This window comes from Beta vulgaris, chromosome 6, assembly GCF_026745355.1.
Source record: "Beta vulgaris subsp. vulgaris cultivar EL10 chromosome 6, EL10.2, whole genome shotgun sequence".
Taxonomy (NCBI): Eukaryota; Viridiplantae; Streptophyta; class Magnoliopsida; order Caryophyllales; family Amaranthaceae; genus Beta; species Beta vulgaris.
In genome coordinates, this window is record NC_079207.1 from 23128152 (window position 1) to 23146209 (window position 18058).

An 18058-nucleotide genomic window follows, 5' to 3' on the forward strand; every position below is an offset into this window, starting at 1 on the left:
TGCGTGGAAAGGACTCTTGGATGAGATTTCTTTGTGTTGTTTTATTTAGTTTCCTAATTCAATGATGATTCTAATTAAGTAGCTAGATAGATTTTGGTATGTATTCCCTCCGTCCCTAAATAGAGTGCACGTTTTTCCATTCATGTTTGTCCCAAATAGATTTCCCATTTCCTTATTTGGTATGGGTCCACCAATTAAAATATTATTTTGCTTTCAACTTTTATAATATCACCCATTTTCGCATATGGCCCACGTTCTCTCTCCTTAATAAACAATTCATAAAAAGTGTACCAACTTCTATATTTAATTACGATTTAATACAATTAAGGTCCTACACATGATTACTTGTGCCCAAAAGAAATAGGAACTCTATTTAGGGACGGAGGGAGTAATATCTTCTGAAATTATTATCTTGGGAGGCAAGTATTATAATTCGTAGAATAGGGTTTTCTTATTTAGCCTATAAAAAGGGTTTGGCTTAACTAAGAAAATAGAACGGTGAGATTTACAACTAGAAAAGAGGGTATATTAGTGTGAGAGGAAGGACTCACATGTGAGGGAAAAATCTTGAGTGGTAGGAACCATCCAGTGACTTGAGTGGTAGGAACCGTCAAATGAGGGAAACTATTCTTGAGTGGAAAGAACCATCAAGAGAGGAGGTTCTATTATTTTGTAAGAAATTCATAATATAAAACTTATGCTGAAGGAGGAAATTAAAATCCCCTCATAAATACTTGTCTCTTATTTATTGTTATTTTGCTATTTTCTATATTGTATTTGCACTATGTTCTTGTGGTCTTCGACGGTGCTTATCACCTACATAAAGGTTCTGTGTTAGTTCCTTATCGTAATACAAGCTTCACAAGCATTACCCCAACGTAGAAGCAACTCATACATGAGTAAAGGGACTAAGAAAGGCAAGTTAAGGTCTCTATACCATGAAGAAACCACTATAACTTAATTTAATAGTGCACAGTTATAGTGCCACTAATTAAAAAAAGGGGTTTTCACCAAATACCCCTGACAAATTGAAAATTTCACCAAATACCCTCAATGTTTCAACAATGCACCATATATCCTTAAGTTTTCGAAAACGTTCACAAAATACCCTTTTTCTAACTTCCGTTAGGTTGCCGTTAATGTTATTTACAATATTGCCATCATTAATCCCTAATCCCTAATTCTAACCCTAATCTAACCCTTCCCCTTACCCTAATCTTAAAACTTACCCTTACCTTTACCCTTAACCCTAACCCTAACCCTAACCCACCCAGCCCACCACCCCTCCACCCCACCCATGCCCCTACCCCTCCCCCTCCCCCACCGCCAGTTCATTCACCGCCCCCACCCCCTCTTTGTTCTCCATCGGAATCCCCCATCCCCTCTTCGTTCTCCGCCGGAATCCCCCACCCCCTCTTCGTTCTCCGTCGACTCCCCCACCCCTTGCGCGAAAATCCGACTACCCTGCGCGAAAATCTAACCCACCCCCCGCGAAAATCCCCCACCCTGCGCGAAAATCCGACCCACCCCCCGCGAGCAGTTGATGCGATGGTGAACGAAGAGGGGGAGGGGGAGAGGGAGGGGTGCTGTCGGGGAGGGGGGAGGCCGGTGGTGGAAAGGATGGGGATGCAGCGGTGGAGGGGGAGGGGGTGAGGCTGGGGGTGGGGGGTTGGAGCTGGGGTGGAGGGGTGTTGGGTTGCATTAGGGATAAGGTTTGGGGTAAGGGGATAGGTTAAAGATTAGGGTTAGGGTTAGGATAAGGGTAAGGGTTAGATTAGGGCCAGGGTTAGGGTTAGATTAGAATTAGGGTTTAGGGTTAATAATGGTAAAATTGTAAATAAAGCTAACGGTGACTTTAAGATTAGGGGTCAGGGTATAGGTTTAAGATTAGGGTTAGAAAAAGGGCATCTAGTACACAATTTTGAAAAGTCAGGGTATATGGTGCATTTCTAGAACATTGAGGGTATATTGTGAATTTGTTAATTTGTGAGGGTTATTTGGTGAAAAAACCCAAAAAAAAAAAGTTGTAGAAGTGGTATGGAAGAAACAGACGCATAAGGGAGTTTACTATTAAGATGAAGAGATCATACCTAATAGGCTCCTCTGTAGACTTTAAATCTTGACAACTACCAACAGACAAAACCCAGCCACCCCCAAACCCCCGACCCAAAAAAAAGGAAAAAAAAAAGAGATAATATCAGATGTGTAGCTATACAAACAAACAAATTTTACTTCATAAGGGCAAAATACTCCTTTGTCACTTCCTCAATATGCCATGTTATTTGCCGTCCGTATTTACCGTATATTGTCCGTATTTAAAAGGTACTTTTTTTTTTCTCTCTCCTCCACTTCTGCTTCCTCCATAATCACCACCACCTAGCCACCATTACCACCACACTTCAAGCCAACCCAGAACCCCATCCCTACGCCTGCACCACCCACACCCCGTTCCCACCCCCATAGCAACCCCCCTAACATTTTTATACCTTTTTGGTAAAAAATATGAAAAAAATAAAAATTACGTATAAAAATACGGAGAATGTTTAGTAAGTACGAGCGGTAAATAGTAAACCCCTTCTCAATTCGTAGTTTCGTACTCCTTATTTGAACTCTCTCATATTCAGTAACACTCTATTCACCTTTATAGTAAAATGTTCTCCTCTAGTTGAAGGATTCTATTCTAAAAGTGCATACCCCGCCCGTCAAAGTGAGTTCTTTGAGTTAAGATTAAAACACAGAATATATTGCAGACATTTCAAAATAAGCCATTCAAGTGCAGGCGTATGAGCAGGCCCTACTTAGAAGTTGGGAGTTGGGATTAAAGCATAAGAGATACTCTTACTACCTTCATTCCTGAGATAAATCTCAATATACTTGGGGCTACCAGAAACTTGGAAACCATCAAAGGCTTCATTTTGGATCGTTTTGGACTTTTGCCTTTTGAAATACCTAGCGCCACATATCCATCTCTGTAACATGCTTCTATGTGTTGCAATTCATAACACATTATGTCATCCATGCTTTTATTTTCTTACCATTTCAACAAGAGATCTAAAAGGGTAAATAGCTTTTAAATGATCAATGACTACTAGATATCTCACCAGGACTCCAATAACTCTCCACATCCACACAGAAAACGACTCCCTCAACAAGGGAAGGTGATAGCTAATAGTAGCTCCTTTTAGAGCATGAACAAGGAAACGCAATTGTTCTTCCACATCCTGCAAATTTTCTTCATGAATTTCGAGGGGGGCAATCTGTCCACCAATATATAAGAGCTTCTTCAACAACTTATTCATAATTGCATATTCTGAACAAACAATGTTCATCATATGTATATCGAGTACAATAATGAAGCTCACCTCACCAAACCCAGTACTTCCATCATCAAGAGTCAATGCTAAAACAAAGCCTTCTCTAACAAAATTTGACGGACTAACGTCGCGGGAGACTGAAGTCGGTGGAGCAGCTAGGTTGACTCTAAGACAACCATAATTGACATATACATCAACTGCTGAAGATATTTATATCGATTAGAAGCAAACAGCATTCTATTATTTGAAAACTCACCCATAAAAGGAGTACTCCACTTTGGAAATCTTGTAGAAAAAATCACGTTGAGCAGCTTCTGGAGGAGAAAGTTGCATAAGTGTAGTGAAAGCATGAGATGCCGCTTGAGCAGCACAATTTCTCAAGACACTACAGGAAAGCGTGATTGTTAGAAACTTTTGCTTCAGCAAAAAGAGCAACCACGTAATTAAGAAATGATGTAAACAACCTATGAAACACCGCATTACTGTTGATAGAGCCTGAAACTTCTATGACACAATCTGTGTCAGACTTTTTGGATGTTTTTAAAGCTTCATGAAGTTCCAATTTTGTCTCTGCCAACAAATGCTTCACACTGCACACCCTCCAGTCTCATGAGTTACACAATCAAAGGTTAAAACAAGCAGAAGCAAAGTAAACAGTCAAAGATGGAGCGGGTAAATGTAATGCAGAACAGATACAGTGTTACATCACTCTAAACATTCATTGAGCTATCAAGGACTTGTGAGTATTTACCAGCATTTAGTCATCATTCTACATGCAAGATGCAACAGGTCTTTCATTGTTTCAGATGGACATAAATCACCAATGTTCAAGAAATAAAATGCAGTAAGAAAATATGAGATCATCGACTCCTACACTCAGCATAACCAAGAGGAAATGGAAAGGCATAGCAGAAGCAGAAGAAATGATGTGGAGTAGAGAACTACCCTTACCCATGTGCAGCACACAGCTTGTTAACCGAAATGCTATGATTGCAGTAGAAATACTTCTCCAAAATTTCAGCTTCAGTTTTTTCTGCAATTGGTAGGAAACTGAAGATCCCACCACCATGATTGTTTATGACAAGTATTGTAATAGGTTCCCGCCTCATCCTACAAGCAAAATTTTCATACACTAATCCATAAACATAATGGCGCCCTTGAACATCATAATTATTACCAGCAAGTTACCAACAATAAATATAACAGGTAGTCAACAACTCTTATATCTGGATCCTGTCACCGACAAGATCAAGAATACTAGGGGGCACCAAAGAAAAGGTCACCCTGATAAAATAGGTCATTCACAAAAGAAAGGCACAATATAATATGATGAGACCAAGATCTCCAGAGGTGGTATAAGACATAAACTGATTTCAGGCATATATTAGTAGAATTGTACACAGGATTAAGAAACTGCAAAAAAAGGGGGAAAAAGGCCTAACACAACCGAATCCATTTTCGACCAAAAAACATAATAATAGGGTAGCAGCTTAAGACTTCTACATACGGCCCATTTTAAAGCATCCAGATCACGATCTGTTGTTGATAGATCTCCAATACAGTTCAAACTTCAAAATATTGGATGCTTGATGTATTGTCTCCAGTATCCGATGCTTCGGCAAGATGTAAGCTCAAAAGCCAATTATTTAGAATGAGTGCTTACTATCTCCTGGACATTAGTGGGATTCCCGTTAAAGCAATACATTAACAAAATTTCAAGTCCACCCACCATCTTTACGTCATACAGACACCAATCACAAAAAATCATTTTCTCAATTGCTATTTCTTGATATTTACCAGCACTTTCAGTGCTTCACGTAATATGATAACACAGAAAAGCATAGCATTTAAGAAAAAGAAAAAGGTCAAAACTGTAAGAGATACAAATATATACCTAAAGCTCAAGATTGACAACCCATTTGTGTCATGTAGAAAAGAAACATCTCCCATTATACATAGTACCTGACATAAAAATAGCATGTCAACATATCTTATACCATCTGCAGTGCAATGAAATAAAGTATGTTTTGCCCTTGGACTATTTTGTGGAAGAACTTCTGGGCCTAGAGAAATTGCATTATGTGCTAGTAGAACTTTAAATTGATTTCAGGCAACAGGTATGTGAAATCTGATGAACAACGCAGAGTTAAATACGCTGATTCTCAAGTAGCTTAGAAAATGTATGTGCAGATTTTAATTTTTTTTGTGAAACCACATGGACACTTCTTGTTCAAAAGATTAAGTACTCAAAAGGGGAAATGAATGCTGCCGATCAAAGTAACTGTTAATTCTGGGTGTTTCCACCTACTCATGAAAGTTGTGTTACTTGTGTACTAGTTGATATATTCCAATGTATAAAAAAACTCAAGGTGCATTGAGGCGATAGGGATCCTAGTGCACCACATTGAATGAGGTGCAACTAAAAAATAATTCAAAAAATCTGATGTAAAAAAAAAAAAATGTGCGCCTAGGTGAGCTTTTCATGCCTAGGTGTGCTTTCGTACACCTCAAGTGCGCCTCTTTGAAATTGCCTCACCTAGCACAGAGCACTTGACCCCAATTGCCTAGCGCCTAGGCACTATTTAATACACTGATATTCCTTCAAGATCCAATGTGTAATGTAGCACATGAGCCTCAAGGCTGAAGCAGCCACCATGTAGAATTAACCATAGCTACTAAAAGATAAAAAATTTACTCTTTTCTTGCATCCAACAGAAAAACCAACAGCTGTACTCAGCAAACCATCAATACCACTAGCTCCCCTATTGCCCACAATGTGAATCGAGCGACAGGGTAATGCCAACTGAGAAGATTTACCAATGCAATTTAAAACACCTTGAGAATACATGTCTGCATCACGAATAGCCATACTATTTCCAATAAACAAAGCCGTATCAGAAGTAACTACTTCTGAAAGTGTATGTGCAACATGAGGTTCAGTCAGTGAGTACTCAGAGCAGATTTGGAATGACAACTCCCATGCCACCTGAAAGAGAGAATGCAGTTAAAGCACAAGCAATTACAAGAAGGCACAGGGTGCGAAATTCAACAAAATGTCTATCTTGGTCAGCACAGGAGATATTGTGCAGCAAAACCAATTAAAATTACACAGGCAGAAATGAATAAAATCTTGCCAGCTCTGAGTATTAACTTTTACAACAAAACACAACACTTAGGGCCTCTATAAGGGATAATATTACAAAGAATATATTTTCCTTTATTGGGGGGAAGAGAGAGGGGGTGATGGGTGGGGGAGGGTTGGCTGTATTACCCAAAAGACTAGCCGGTTATTAGAGCTACAGAGGGATTATAAACCAGTCTAAAGACATGTAAATTTGATTAGAATTTGTTTATCATTGTCTAAGATTATGATAACAGAAATATGCCCATTCCAAAGATTCATATTTCAGCATGTCGGTCGAGTCAGACAACCATAGCTATCATACAACCAAGTTTATTGTCTTCCAACAAGAAATATATTGCATTTGTGTCAACACTCTTCCCATGTTAGATTGCCAAGATCAACGTTCAAGCAATAAAGAGGAAACTATTTTTTGCAAAAAAGATATTTAGGAGATAAGTACTTACCACTGAATTCACCACTTGCAGGAACCTACACCATTCGCTGTTTCTAGATGGAAAGATAACTTTCAGCAGACACCCAGCGAATTGAGAGATTGTGCTCTGGATCCTGTGTGTCACTATATGTGAGGGATCATGTCGACAAGGATGTCTGTCAACCATTATATACGAGCAAGGAAAGCAATGTTCTAAAAACCGAGAAATTCTTTTACTTGTTATTTTACTCCCAACCTGCAAAAAAAAGAATATTGGACACTGTCAATCATGAGTGCATGAGCCATATGAATAGTACAATATTATTTAAATCAGACAAAAGCTTGACTCTGCAGATCACTAAACAAGGAACATTTTGATGACCAAAGGAACGTCTAGGCATTTGCCACATAGAAAGTACAACTTTAGGATATCTACTCCATTAACCTTGATAATGACAAGCCATAAAAGGTGTAGAAGGCCTGTAACCCATGATCAGTATATTTCCTAAAACATTGGTGCAATTGATGTTTAATCAACAAAAATTAAAACTCTGTAGCAATATTCATAAACCAAAAGCAGTTTCAGCTCCCAGTGCTCTTCTTACTTCAAAACTTACTACTAAAATTGTAAGAAACAACTGTGCAGTTCTTCCCATTAGTTTTTATTGCATGAAAATTTAGCGTCAGAAAAGAAAATTCTTAACCTCTGACAAACCAAATACCACAACAAACTTTAAAGGTTATTTTTTTTTTTCTTTGTTGGGAGGGAAGTGAAGACATCATGTAAGCAAACAGAAGCACTACCTGTACAATTGCATCCAGTTCCACCCATTGCCAGGCGGTATCACAGAGCAGCACGTGATCAAAGTGGTCAAGAAAAACAAAGTTCTCCTCATATTCACGATAAGAAGTCAACAGCTTTCGTAATCGTAAGCCTGACAAGATATCCGCAACAACAGGCCATGAAAGATGTCGAGCTAATACAAGAGCCGCCCACATTTCATCTTCTTTGTGTATAGCACCAATTACTAAAAGCCCACGCTTACTATTCTTGATCACCTTTTCGACCTCAGCAGTTAAACCATAGGTGGGATTATATGCATTAGAAGGTTGCACTTTGATATATTTTGTAAAAGGTTGAGAGCTTGAGATCCAGATATTTAGTTTGTCTAAACAGCTTCTCATCCAAATTTGGGGACTATTTTCCAATGGTTCCCTGAAAGGACAATTGACATGAACAGGACCACATGGTGAACAAGTAGCCCAATGGACAGCCGAATCAACAGTTGTGAGAACCATTCTTGCAGGGATATGATCTGTTGGTGCCGGAAGATTGAAGAAGAATCTTACATATGAACCAAAATGGTTGACCTGTATATAATATGCAAATATGTATCGGACTGTTGTTGAAAATTATAGAACTATAAGCTGAGAGCTGGACATTAAATATTTGTTGCATGCACTGTTATAATCACGAAAAAATTAAATTTCTGAGATTTCATATGCCAGTTTGCATCTTAGTCATACAAAATGATGGAAAACATAATAGCAGTTTAAGAATGAGTTTGAAAGCATTCATGTACTGGGTGAGGGTATGCACTATGCAGACATGGTTACTATATCAAAACTGAGTAAAAGAAATCACGTAAATGGGTATAGATCGCTGTACAACAGCACCTATATGTTTCAATTTTCTTGCTCCTTGCTCTTATGATTACACACATGCACATGGTTCTTAATTCACCTACCTATCCTCACCCCGAATAAAGGCCAAGATGGCAACAGTACTGCTTTCTCAGTGCACTTTTCAGTAATAACTAAAGAATGTTAAATGACAAAAAGTTTCAAAGCACAACTCCGCCACCTCTAGTTATTGTGTTCTAGTAAGCACACACTTTTTGCCTACCTATGTCTTTCTTGATTACATCCTCTCTGTATTTGTAATTTGATGTCATCAGCATCCAAAAAGTTATTGAAGATAAAAAGCTCAGGAATAGATACTGATATGATCTACATCAGAGGGAGCTTTGAGTTTTGCATATTGTTACATATTGTGTATTCATATCATGAGTTCATGACAGACAGAGATGATGCACACATGTGCTGGTTCAACGAGAATGATGGGTACACAAAGTAGCCTCTACATAAGGAGAGTATTAATTATGAAAGTATGTTGCCATCCAACAAACAGGAAAAGAAATAGGCCAACTTTGCTCTTCACATCCCCTTGTCTGAACACCTAGGGGGGGGGGGGGGTTGGCCTCTTTACCATCAAGAGGGCAACAAAGCGGAAAAATCATGAGACTTTAAGCATCAGGAGGAGCCAACAAAAAATACCAAAAAAGAAAAGAAAATTATCTTAAGACAGTCTGGAGCATTGGTGTCAAAGAAACCAGTAACATATAATCAAACAAATCCAAAAGAGACAAATGGTCCTTCTACCATGAAGCACACATCATTCACTTAATCATATACAGTAACAATTCTAAAATATAATTATTTCAAAAATCATATGGCACAAAGAAATGCATCTTAAATCAACATCATTTAAGACTAAATCAAAGGAAACATGAAGTGATACTCGATTTGGTGTAGCTATCACAACATATAAAAAAAATACATAGTAATAACTTGAAAAACTTTAATTGATGAGAAAACTGCTACAGGTTTTTTTTTTATTATTGTATCTCACATTAGTCACCACGGACCTGATCTATAGCTTGATTTGCTCCAGCTGCATGCAATTCTGAAGGCCGATCAGCAGTAAGTAATACCAGAGGTACAAAATCTTGACTAGCCTCCACAACCTAGAAATACATCACAATTTTCGAGTTAGAACTTTGGAAATGTTCTAGCCCAACCATGTCACACTACCCATCACTTATGTCCCCTTGGACCTATTCTTTAAACAAATGAACATATTATAGAAACAATGTTCTATCTATGCTTCATACATCGAATTTTCACAAAGTTCTACGCACAACAGTTCGGATAACACAATGTAGCACTTTGGGACCCAAAAGCAACAATAAACTCAGCATGCATTATAAAAATACACAAAAGAGGAGACATAATTATGAACTACTTACAGCTGGGAAAAGATTTGAAACTGCAGTTCCAGACGTCGTAATAACTACAGCAGGTATCTGAGATCCTCGAGCATACCCAATGGCATGGAATGCAAGTGAACGTTCGTCATAGCATGCGATACAAGTTATATGAGGATGAGTAGATGCTGCGACTGCAAGAGGAGATGATCTTGATCCTGGAGCTATACAGAAGTACTAAAACGAGAAAAAAATCAGGTGTGTGTACAATAACGCAGAGAGATATAGATGGAAATCAGTTCGTACCGTTAAGCCTAGTCGAGAACATTCCTCAACAATAAGCGATGCCCAAACAGAATTGATGTTGGCACAGTCTTGCAGAATAGAACTGGTTACAATACTATCATCCAACTGGTAATCACAAGGCATAAAAGAGGTTGAAAAATTCAAGAATTTTTTTGAACAATAATAGTCCATCATGACAAATGGAAAACTACAACTAAAAAACTATCATTTCAGAATTGTGACTTTGATTCAAAACAAGTGTTGTCTTACATTTTCACCACAAAGATTTGACCACTTTCCCAACTTTATCCTCATTTAGAGCTCAAAAGTGGCCATAAAAACATGTATTGAATGAGGGTAATAAGGTGTTAAATATGACTTGAAATCTTGTGAATGGCATAAGGCTAACTTTGAATGCACATATCTCTCAATCTATAAATGATTTTGATGTGATTCAAATTGGAGGTGATAGCTTGTTCAAAGAGCTTTCCAACGATAGGTCATATGCCCAATTTCGATGAAAAACGAGAAAGTTATGACTGTTTTACGAAAAACAGACGAAGCTGTTTCGTCCCGCGCCCGACCGGGAGGATTTCGCCCGACCCGGTCGGGCGGTGCGCAGTTTTGAACGCTGAACGCGTTTTTCGATATATTTTTCGTTTTAAGTTATCTTTTAGGGTTTGTACGGGTTCCTTGTGATTATAAAAGGGCTCTTAGTGTTCATTATTATTAACACAACTTATGAAACACTTTTAGCCTCTAGATTTAGGACTCCTTGTATTATTCTCTCTGATTTTCTCCATTATAGTGAAGAAGCTCTAATCCCCACCTGTGGATGTAGGTCGAATTTGACTGAACCACGTAAATCCTTGTGTTATTTGTTTGTTCATCTTTATTGTTTTCTCACCTTTATTATTTCATTGATTTTCTGTTCCGCATTAATCAAACTACAACACCGATTTCCTAACATAAGGCTTTTGTACGATTTCTTCATTTGTGTGAACAAAGATAGAAACAACACTTGTGTGGATCATGAGTACTAGGTAATATAAGGTGTGAGAATTTTAAGTCTCGGATGCGGTTGCGATCATGATAATGGCGGCAAAACCACTTTCACAGGCAATGCAGGTGATTGCTAATGCAGCCTCATCCACATATCACTGGCATGGCAAGCTGAATAACATGTACAATGCTGTCACATCTCGCAAGCATTGATCCAGCTGAGACTCAACACCTACCAATGACTTACAGATTTTGCAAAAAAAAAAAAGTTATTTTCACAAAAGAGACCAAAGATTTCTCACTTTTATGGCCAGGTGACATCAGAAACGAACAAGTCCTAAGACAGTTTAATAAAACCGTGGAATTTTTATCTTTATTTTCTATATAGGAGACAATTATTCATCTTTGGATTATATTATACGGATATTTTCTTCTTGCTACGGAAATCATAAATGAATAATTAGATAAATAATCCTCTAGTACTTGTTTGGAGCTAAGACGGAGAAGTAGCAAATAAGTGATTCTTTTCAAATTAAGAATGCAGCAAAAAATAGTATATCCTTCAATGGGGGATGGGGGTAGCCAAGTCCAAGATTTTCTTTGTATTCAACAGGTTGAAGCATCGTGAGAAACTGGGTTGATAACAATCATAGTATGATAAGAGCAAACAAAAGAATCATATGGCTGAATAGTGAATCGTTGGGAGCTTGGGATGAATTAATCATGAGATTACAAGAACCTAGCACTTAGCAGCTTCACCTTTGGTCATCTCTGACATGGACACAACAAATACAATTTGTTGCATTTCAAGCATAAAACCATGAACTGTTGCCAAGTGACACAATTTCACCATTGGAGCCACTTGATCCTTTCTGATGCAACCAAAAGATTACAAATGCACTAACTCAATATCTAAATAAAGCTTTAGCACTTTTCATTTATAGTTTCTTTGGACAGGAGAATTTGGAGGGAAAGGAAGAGAATGGAAAGGGAGTGGATGCTATCAGATTTCCCTCCCCTTCCTACAGTTTGCCTCATTTATCAGAATGGAAAAGGATTGCCATCAAATTTCCATAGTATACCCATTCGCTTCCTCTATATCAGATCGCCTAATTTGCAGTTTGTTTGGATAGATATCAGATTTCCCCTTCCCTCCCCTAACTTTCCCTCCACCATTGCTATCCAAACAAAGTGTTATATTTAAGTAGCATATAGATGTTGCATTTCCAAATTTGAGTTATCACATCTGATAGAAAATTCTTCTCAATGATTGTAACGATGAGGCTGCATCAATAATTAAACTTGGCTATTGGACAGGGTAACCAATGAGCATAGGGTTAGGGTCAAGTTAAAACGACTTACTGAATAATGATCTTATTGGACGGGGTCAATATAAAGTCAAATTGATAGCCCAATAATTTTGATAATCAAAATAGTTATGATAGTAAAAATTACATGTATAGATTTGAATTAACGTGTACTCACTGTTCTCTCTCCTTTTTCATTGTCCCTAGCTCGTTTATTTGCCCCCCCATTATCGACCCGTATTCACTCGCAATGTGCTTTGATCCGCCCAATACCGGCCCACATCAAAGTGACCCTTTTATAGCCCGACCTGCTTTTGACCAGCACTGACCCTGACGTGACCCACCCAGTAACTACATCTAAGTATCTAACCTCTATCCCCCCACCACAAAAAAAATTATGGAGGAGTCTCTTTCACTTTGGGTAAGGCTAACATTTGTTTTGACCTGATTAGTGAATGTATACTGTTCCCATATATTGCAATGCATCGCATAAATTTCACACCACTCTAAGCAGGAGCCTAATGAGTGATATTCCAGGAGTTATTATCTTTGGGCCTCTATGGCTTTCACTGAGTAGCAAGGAAATAACTTCAACTATATGAAGACTTTCTTCAGTTAAGTTAAAGTTTTACTAGTGAAGTGTTTATAAGAGCAAGCTTAATGATGAAAAAAAAAATGGTTCATAAGCTTGAACCATTAATTTTTCTCTTAATGGTGAATTGGAGAATGGTTCACGCGTGAATCGAGGCCCAACCATTCAGATTTCCGAATGGTTCGTGAAAATAAAACACTAGTACACGCTGGCAAAGGAAGAGGAAGAAAACCCTGAAAAAAAATTGACGCCACATGTCGCCCAAGGATTCGCTGGAGCAACTCACAAAGGACGGAAAGGTGCAGCAATTACGGTCCTCTCAAATTTCGCCAAGTGTTTAGTTTCTATTGCTCCTCTTAATATTAACGTTACAATTTTTGTAACGTTAATAATTCAAAAAATACAATTTGAAAAAGAAAAAAAAAACAAAATTCATATTTTTTTATTCTCTATTAAATAGACACCAATTTTGCTATACTTTATTCACAATTTCAGTTTTCTCTTCTTTTCCTATTATCATTTCTTTCATCACATTATTTTGCTTTAACTTACAATCTTTCAAAAAAAAAAAACTTCATAATTATGGATTCTAATTATCCTAATTATGTACCTAATCCTGGTAGAAGACGCATAAATCGTCTAACAAATCCACAACAAAATACAAACCAAAACCCCATCAATTACCAACAAAATCTTAATAATTACCCCCAAAATCCCATTAATTACCCACAAAATTTGCATAATTATCACCAAAATCCCCCTAATTACCCACAAAATCCGCATAATTATCAGCAAAATCCCCCAAATTACCCACAAAATTCAACTCAAAACTATTCTCAAAATGACCCCCAAAATTATCGCCAGCATCAACAAATTACCAATATAATTCCACCCCGAGAGTTCCCATAACCCACAAATATACCTATACAAAATCAGATTACAGATGAATGATGATGAAGAAGATGAAGATGATGGTGAATTTGAAGTTCCATGCACGCAACAAACCTTCACTCAACTTTTGTCTGAACCAACACAATTTCAACCAACTCAAGAACCCATTGTAAATGAAAAAAAAAAATGGTTGAAAGCTGAAAAAGAAGCACTCGTTTTAGCATTCATGAATACAAGTATAGACAGCATTGTTGGAATGCAGCAGAAAAAGGGTGCATTTTGGGGGAGAGTGATGGGAAAATTTGAGGCAGCTAGAAAAGCCAACCCTTATGAAATTCAATTCCGCACTATTGGAAGCATGAAGGGCCAATGGTTCAGAATGTCTGAAGCGGTGCAAAAGTGGTGTGGATGTTGCGACAAGGCAGAGGTAAGAAAGAAGAGTGGCCAAAATGATGATGATATGATCTCGGAAACTCATAAGATATTTGAAAGCAGTGGAGGTAAATTTCACTTCTATGATGAATGGATTTTCATGAAGAAGTTCGATAAGTACCGTTCCATATTGAGTAACCCTGTTTATAAGATAAGACGTCCATCGAATACGCCTCAAATGTCTAATTCTGTTGGTTTTGGAAGTAGTAGAAAGAGACAAGGTCTGAAGATGGAGGCTCCACACCAACCACCCCACAAGCGAAGATGTTGGGGATGATCACTCGCCTCGTCCATAAGGCAACAAGAAAGCTAAGGGTAGATTCAAGGGTAAGAGTCAAACCACTGAAGCTATTGAAGCTTTCTCATCGTTGAGCTAGAAGAGATAAGCAGAGGCAGAGGCAGAGGCAGAGGCAGATGGAATTAGAGGAGAAAAACTTAAATATGCAACAATATCAGGTGAATTGGCAAATGCTTCAATCATTAATTTCTAAGGAAAATCACCTGCCAGGGAAGATGAAATGATCAACAATCTGCAAATATACTTTAACAACTTTGGGGCATTGTAGAATTTACGTTCGGTGTAATATGTTTAAGCTATTAGTGTCTATGTAATATGTTTTAGGTGTGAGTGTTATTAATTATATTATGTTATATGTTTGAGTGTTAATGTTTTATGTTTTAGTTTAATTTGAGTGTTTGAGTATTAATGTTTTAAGTTTTTGTTGTAATGTCACTCATGTAATAAAAGTTTTAAGTATTTTATCCATTACCTACCATCCATTACTCCTTTTCAGATAACCCATGTGATGTTATGTATCTGAAGAGACATCTCTATGATCCCATACTACTTTTCAGAGAACCCGTGTGATGCTTTAATCTGAAGAGACACCTCTATGATCCCATACTACTTTTCAGAAAACTCATGTGATACTCTCTCCGAAAAAGTATCTCTATGATCCCATACTACTTTTCAGAAAACCCATGTGATACTCTCTCTGAAAAAGTATCTCTATGATCCCATACTATTTTTCAGAAAACCCATGTGATACTATCTCTAAAAGACATGATTACCTACTCCTTTTCAGAGAAGCCATGTGCTAATACACTTCCTACTTCAAAATAAATCTTATGCTCCTCCAGTAGTATATATAAAAAGGATTAGAGTTCTACAATTCTCTACAACAATCTCCCCTACCAAAATCAGATATCTTACAAATCTAAAATGAATTCCTACAAATTTAATATCAATTCAACTTCCTCTTCTTCTTCCGATGATTCAGAAGAGAAATGAGGGATATGGAGAAAAAAGAAGTAGATGACATGATCGACAATGTCACTCATACTTATCTCCCATTCCTTGTGTCGGCGGTCACTCCTAGAATGAGACCGGGTGGACGTACTCGACCTCGGACTGCTAGGGGTCGAGAAAAAGGTCATTTAAGATTATACAATGACTATTTTGCAGAAAATCCAGTTTACTCAAGTAGGTTGTTTCAACGTAGATTTTGTATGCAAAAGCATGTTTTTGAGCGTATCATGAATGAAGTTGTGAGGAACGACAAATGGTTCAAACAAAAGAGGGATTGCACCGGTCGTTTGGGTGTGCTTCTGACGCTTGCGATGAGTACATACGTATTAGTGATAGTACGACAAGATTGGCACTTCAGAGATTCATTGATGGCGTCATTAACAAATTTAGTAATGTGTACTTAAGACGACCGAATGAAGCCGATCTGAGGAGGTTGTTACGAATTGGAGAAGAACGTGGATTTCCTGGCATGATTGGTAGCATCAATTGTATGCATTGGGAGTGGAAGAATTGTCCAACAGCATGGAGAGGGCAATATCAAGGAAGGGCAAGTGTAGCTACACTTGTGCTTGAAGCTGTAGCTGATAGAGACTTGTGGATTTGGCATTATTTTTTCGGAATGCCGGGAAGTTGCAACGATCTGAACGTGCTTCATAGATCTCCTGTGTTTGAAGATGTTTTAGAAGGTCGGGCTCCGGCTGTTAATTTCGTTGTAAATGACCATCAATATAACAAAGGATATTACCTTACTGATGGTATCTACCTTTGGGCTACTTTTGTGAAGTCCATAACGAGTCCACAATCTCATAAAGACAGACTATTTGCAAGACATCAAGAAGCAGCAAGGAAAGATGTGGAACGAGCATTTGGAGTGCTACAAACTCGATTTGCTATTATTCGGATGCCATCCCTTGCTTGGGATGTGCACATACTTCATAATATTATGTTGGCGTGCATAATCATGCACAACATGATAGTTAAAGATGAACGAGAAACCTACCAAAATTACATGGATCCATCAGAGTTTGATGTAGGCGGATCTCGACATCGTTCTGCTCAGAGAAACAACGAAGAGCAAGAAGGTCGTTTTGAATATCATAACGAGCGAATTGTCGACATCAACACGTAGTTGCAGCACAAAGCACAAATCGAAGATCAACAAACTCATTTATCTTTGAAAAACGATTTGATCGAACATATATGGGCAAAGTTCGGTAGGAGTGGAAACTAAAAAAAATGGGATTTTAGTTTTTTATTTTAATGTTGCATTTAATTTCCATGTCTTCTTTTCATTTGATTTTTATGTAATATGTTTTGAATTGATGCATCTTTTTTTAGTATTTGTCAACTAATATTAATTAATTTAAAAATAATAATTAATTAGATTACTATAATTGATTACTCTTCGATAATTATTATATAATAAAAAATAGTATTTATAAATTAATAATTATAAAAGTTAATTACAATTAATTAGCATAAAGTCGTTTTACATTAATTAATACAACTTCATAGAATTATTTAAAGAGAGAGAAAATGTGGTGGGGTAGGAAAAAAAAAAGAGAAATAGTGATGAACCATTATTTTTGGGTTCATGGTTAAGAGTGAAATTGAAAATGGTTTGTGAGAATGTGGAGGAGAGAGAAAAGAGGAGAGAGAAGGATGAACCATTTATTTGGGTTCATTAATAAGAATGCTCTAAGATAGATTCCAACTACTCATAGGCCCCAGCAAATTGATGACTTAACCAAGAAGCTCTGATGGCTAAGCTAAACATACACATACCATATTTTTGGAAACGGCAGTCTTTTCGGAAAGCCTAATGCTGAACTGACATGAAGATGGACCACTTTTCTGCATCAAATATAAACTTAGTTGATCAGCTGTAAAATTAGAACTTTCAAACACAGAATAACAAGAAGAATCAGGCTTAGAATAAAACATGCAGTGTCATGCAAAACCATTACCAGGAAGAAGGGGATACCATTTCCACAATACTAGCTGCACTATTGTAACCTCCCAACGCCTGGGCATTCGTGTAAACCTTTTTAAATTAAAAAAGAAACACAAGGTAGGAAGATCTATTTAGCATTTAAATGTACTATATTTTCTCGGAAAATCTATAATCAGAGCTGAAGTCATACCATTTCCAAGTTTTCATCCTCGACTATACCGAACTTTTGAACAGTAGAGTGCATAAAGTTTGCACAGCAAGTCTCTTGCATAGCTGGAAGATGATTAATCACCTAAACGAGGCAAGAGAAGAATGGAAAAGGTGTTGTCGTGGTGAATTTTAGAATATGAACACAAATCGGAACATAT

General features: G+C 37.5%; 1 protein-coding gene across 9 annotated transcripts in view; it reads right to left on the reverse strand.

Moving 5' to 3' along the window:
• The window catches only part of LOC104896273 (protein PHYLLO, chloroplastic), a 36112-nt gene that overhangs the window by 8076 nt on the left and 9978 nt on the right, over window positions 1-18058 (reverse strand). For 6 of the 9 annotated variants that reach the window (XM_010682989.4, XM_048647589.2, XM_010682988.4 and 3 more), the window contains 15 exons: window positions 17881-17982; window positions 17704-17780; window positions 17522-17585; window positions 10225-10329; window positions 9961-10155; window positions 9580-9678; window positions 7676-8242; window positions 6903-7127; window positions 6010-6300; window positions 5209-5276; window positions 4266-4424; window positions 3779-3904; window positions 3571-3699; window positions 3363-3480; window positions 3102-3257 (listed from right to left, as the gene is read on the reverse strand). In XM_010682989.4, coding sequence (XP_010681291.2) covers window positions 3102-3257; window positions 3363-3480; window positions 3571-3699; window positions 3779-3904; window positions 4266-4424; window positions 5209-5276; window positions 6010-6300; window positions 6903-7127; window positions 7676-8242; window positions 9580-9678; window positions 9961-10155; window positions 10225-10329; window positions 17522-17585; window positions 17704-17780; window positions 17881-17982 — 2481 coding nt within the window. Of the gene's footprint in view, window positions 1-3101; window positions 3258-3362; window positions 3481-3570; window positions 3700-3778; window positions 3905-4265; window positions 4425-5208; window positions 5277-6009; window positions 6301-6902; window positions 7128-7675; window positions 8243-9579; window positions 9679-9960; window positions 10156-10224; window positions 10330-10473; window positions 10534-17521; window positions 17591-17703; window positions 17781-17880; window positions 17983-18058 lie in introns of those variants that run through there. The other 3 variants (XM_010682991.4, XM_019250268.3, XM_048647595.2) reach the window with 3 other exon arrangements.